Genomic DNA, 4,589 nt, shown 5'->3' with positions numbered 1-4,589 from the left:
CAGTCCGATCTGTTTCTTACTTTCTTTCCTCTTTTTCATCGAACAAACTACGGCACCTATAATGCAATTTACACCTATCTTATACGCGTTTGTATTCCGTATTTTTTCTCACGTAAATCGCGTAAATATAAAATATCATATATTTTCTTCCATAAATAAATTAAAGGATTAATTGCACTAGAAGTTTTCAAACTATGCTCAAGAATCTCAATATTTTAAATTGGTCTCAATTTTCTTGAAACATTTCTAATTGAGTCCTTAAAATATTAATATCATATTAATTAAACATTTTATTATTAATAAGTTTAGATCCAACATGAAACATATTTATAAGCTAAATAAAGCACGAATGAAGTGGTCTCAATAATAAATGAATTGTTATTACTATTCGAGATCTCGAGTTCGAGTACCAGAAATTTCAGGAGTATGATTGTTCATTTGTTGAGAATTATCTTATGAATGACTTCAAATTATTTTTAAGTATTAAAAATTAATTATTTATAAACTTCATTGAAATTATCTATAGTTTAACATATAAAATTTAAATCAATTAATCACGGTCAAAGATAAAATTATATTTTGTACTTGAGTCACAATCTCTCGAATTTTTATTATTGAAATATATATATATATATACTTAAATCTCTTAACTTTAATTTATTTTAATTTTATTTTTCTATTATTAATTGCAATTTTTTTCTCTTTAATTGATATCCTAACTCCGTCATTGATCACGATAGATTGAAATTGATATTTTAAAACTTAAATTAACACTTGAGTTAAGAGAAAATATAATTGATATATTACTTGGTTCCTAAAAATCAAAATATAGGATCAATTTAAAACGTAGGTGATAAATTGGGGATAATAGATGAGATTCAAGGGTAAATAGAAGTTTTAGGTAATAATAAAATAGTTTAGAATAAACGTGTTGGAAAGGAAATTGAATTGAAAAGCATGGGTCAAAGTTCAAACATACCGACAATTGAGAGCAACTTGCAACTAATAATAATATTAAATTATTAATAGCTTGCTTTCAGCCTTTCACTTTTCTCAAAAGCTCCCTGCTCTTTAAATCTATGTGGGAAATTAGTCTTTACCAGACTACCCCACTCCCAATTCTCAGCGTAATATTTACTAACTTAATTGATTTAAAAAAAATAAAAAATCAGTGGAAACCAGATTATTCACATATTCTAGGTGTTAAAATCGTATTTTATTTATGTTAATATATTTAATTAATAATTAAGGGTTGGAAGGTCCATTTCTTTATATTATATAAAAATATTTAATTATTATGATTCTTACACGTGTGCAAGAATGGAACACGAATGGGCGATTATTCTTTCATTTGTTGATGAGAAATGGTTATTCTGAAAGGAAAGGGCAATTGATATAGAAAGAAAGAAAGCGAGGTTAAGATTAGACCTTAGGAGCCGACTTTACTTGACCCAATTCTTCCTCATCTATTTGTTTTACCCCTAACCCTATCTCCACTCTACTTTTATTTCTTTTCCCTTTTTTCAATTCCTTTTTGCTTTAAAGGTCAAAGGTTCCACTGATTTATTTAATTTTTAAATTAAAATTATGTTAAAATTTTAAAAAAATGCAAAAATTACAAAGAAATTAAAACAAAATAAATTTTAAAAATATATGAAAATCATTTAAATCACTGAGAAACAAAAATATGTTAATTCTTTTTAAAAATAAGAAACTAGATGTTATCAAACAATAAGTAGGTTAAAGTACAAGAAAGACAACATAATTCTAACATGAAAACCGAAGGACGTGAAGGAAAATAAAACCAAAACCTTCCCCTTAATATATGCTTCATCTTCTAAAAAAAATTATAACAACTATCAATAATCTCATTGTCGTTATTCAAAACTAGACACAATATTGATATAGAAGTGTAGATTGAGATAATCAATATTACAATTTATTCAATAAAGATTCTGAATACATCGATAAATTATTGAAAAATGGGTCTAATTATACGATAGTGTCGATTTTCTTATTCAAGAGGTGTGATGTGATGAAACATGAAACATCAAACTATCACGACAATAGATAAAATTCGATCATAAAAGCACATAAACAATTGTTTCATAAAAATAAACGCTTCAAAAGTATACAAAATTAAATAAATTAAAATGAGAATGATGTTTGTATAAAAAAATTAAATAAATTTAGGTAGCATCATATGGAATACAATATATTTGAATTTGACAACAATTCCGGCGTGGATGACTAGATTTAGATAATAATTGAAAAATGGTATAGTTGAGGATAGAATCAAAAAGACGTAGCTGTCTACCATGACATGTGATGTCATATGTCTTACTACTCTCATAGAGTTCCAAAGGAGAAAGCCAAGCCCTCATCAATTTAGCTACTTGTCTATGTCATACAAAGTTTATTCACTTCTATTTTGATCTCAATTTCTATCATAAAATGTCAGTTTCCTTTTGTAATTTTACTTTGGGTAAATCATTCCTTTGGTCACCCGTCTATTAAAGTATTTCTAACTTTACCATCGATTTTTTTCAATTTCAAAGGTTTCTGGTCAATTTTATTATATTTAGAGGTTATTCTAAAAAAATTGAGCTTATAGATTGAAATAAGGGAAAGAAGACTCTTGATTAGTACCAAATTCATCATGAATAGAGGTTGAGCGATAGTCGTTGTTGTTAGAGTCTCAGCTACTGTAATGAGGGCATGAAGAAAAAGAAGGTTATGTTCTAGTTTGAATAGAAAGAAAGAAATATTATAAGTAAAATGAGAGAGAGAGAGAGAGAGAGAGAGAGAGAGTTAAATTGATAGGATTCATAGATGTGAAGGATGAAATGAAAAACTAAAACTAGTATATAGTTTGGACCTTTTTCTTTTGATCTCAGTTGGAACGATAATGCTTTAGGAGAGGTAGCCCAATGGCTAAGAGGCATACAAAGTATATTAAAATGGGCTTTTTGTTGATTAATCCACAAGATCTGACCCATTGATTTCCAATCGATGTGGCTCGGGTCAGCTTGGTCTGCACTGTGATTTTTTTTTTCAATTTCAAGGGTCTGCATGGCGCCCATTACATGGCAACGACAACAGGCAAAAAGCTTATCACTCTCTCCTTCTCTAATCCAAATCTAAAAACGAATGGCTCTCCTTTTAACACATCCATCACTCCCAACACACAACTATCTTTTTTAACTATCTTCTAAAACCCCCACATCTTCCCCTCTACCTCCTCGCACTCTCAACAACAATGGCATCTCTTCAGTCTCTGGCTTTGGCCTCTCCTGTCTCTCGCTCTTTGCTCAACCAACCACGCTCTCTCACAGGCATTTCTCTATTTTTTTCCAACTCGTTTGATACTGTGGTTTACTTTTCTTTTATGTTTATGAAGCTTGAAGAGATTATTCATTGTGAAAAACGACTAGAAGTAGGCCATCTCAATTGACTCAGTGCTTTCTCTTGTTCAATATGTATTAGTTTTTGTGTATGTTTAGATTTTGCTAATGAGCTGTATACTGATATTATTAAACATGCTCATTAGCAGCTTTCTGGTAACAAGTTGACTGTATTTAGATTAGTTTGTCTAATGTTTTTTTTTATGTATTATAGGAATATCATCTTCGGTTGCTCACCGAAGCTTGAATTCGCTTTTTAATGGGCAATCTTTACGGGTGGCCCGGACGCTGTTATGGCCAACGACATGGAACTCTAGGAAATGTGGACTGATAGTAATGATGGTGAAACCGAAAATTCAGTTCATTCAAGGGACTGATGAACAGACAATACCGGATGTGAGGTTAACCAAGTCCAGAGATGGTACAAATGGTATGGCTATATTCAAATTCGATCAACCCTCGGTATTCGACTCGTCCGGTGAAGTCGGTGACATTACCGGGTTCTACATGATTGATGAGGAAGGAGTTATTCAGTCGGTTGATGTAAATGCCAAGTTTGTGAACGGGAAGCCTGCAGGGATCGAAGCAAAGTACATAATGCGAACTCCACGAGAGTGGGATAGGTTCATGAGATTTATGGAGCGATATTCCAATGACAATGGCTTGCAGTTCATCAAAAAATGACGCAATTATATTCTTCTCTTGCACTACTCCACAGTCATCAGCATTCTTCCTTAGTGTTATGTAATTTTGTTTAAAGTATAACTCCAATGCAGATGCCTATATTGGGTTAGATCCCAATGTAGCTTTCATGAAAGTACCTTATTGCTTGCATATGCCCAACAAAATTCTGTTTTCCCTTCTTTTTCGGTTTTCGAATCGTTTACTTCGTTTCTTGTGTGCTATGTTTGCTAGTTCCTTTGATGACTTACTCTGGTTATGTTCATAAAATGCTGATATCAGATAGGAAATGTTTCGATTTTCCACTGATGACATTTGTCGATGTTCTATTCACAGATTGGTTAAGCATATGAATGTTCTTGGCTGCACTCTAAGTAAAAGAAGTGGTTATTATTATTGCTTCACTCTTCATTTTCATCATGAAGAGCTTTTGCCAATATTTTTGAGTTTCTACCCACTTAAACATGGTATATGCTCAACACAAATATTGATACACCATGAAAT

General features: G+C 31.2%; 1 protein-coding gene across 1 annotated transcript; it reads left to right on the top strand.

The window, feature by feature from the left end:
* Positions 1 to 3,136: 3,136 nt before the first annotated feature.
* On the top strand, positions 3,137 to 4,294 carry LOC120119908 (photosystem II reaction center PSB28 protein, chloroplastic-like). Its single transcript, XM_039139699.1, has 2 exons — positions 3,137 to 3,335; positions 3,619 to 4,294. Exons 1-2 carry the CDS (start codon positions 3,260 to 3,262, stop codon positions 4,086 to 4,088), a joined length of 546 nt encoding a protein of 181 aa, XP_038995630.1. The 5' UTR covers positions 3,137 to 3,259; the 3' UTR covers positions 4,089 to 4,294.
* Positions 4,295 to 4,589: the final 295 nt, after the last annotated feature.

Source organism: Hibiscus syriacus, unplaced genomic scaffold, assembly GCF_006381635.1.
Source record: "Hibiscus syriacus cultivar Baekdansim isolate YM2019G1 unplaced genomic scaffold, ASM638163v2 tig00110332_pilon, whole genome shotgun sequence".
NCBI classification, from domain to species: Eukaryota; Viridiplantae; Streptophyta; class Magnoliopsida; order Malvales; family Malvaceae; genus Hibiscus; species Hibiscus syriacus.
Note: the sequence above shows the minus strand (reverse complement) of the source record. Positions and strands in the feature narration are given on the sequence as shown.

Excerpts from the sequence above, each read along its gene's own strand:
- LOC120119908 (XM_039139699.1), top strand. The coding sequence starts at position 3,260 with ATGGCATCTCTTCAGTCTCTGGCTTTGGCCTCTCCTGTCTCTCGCTCT. Across the intron at positions 3,336-3,618 it reads CCAACCACGCTCTCTCACAG|GAATATCATCTTCGGTTGCT; the intron begins GCATTTCTCTAT and ends TATGTATTATAG.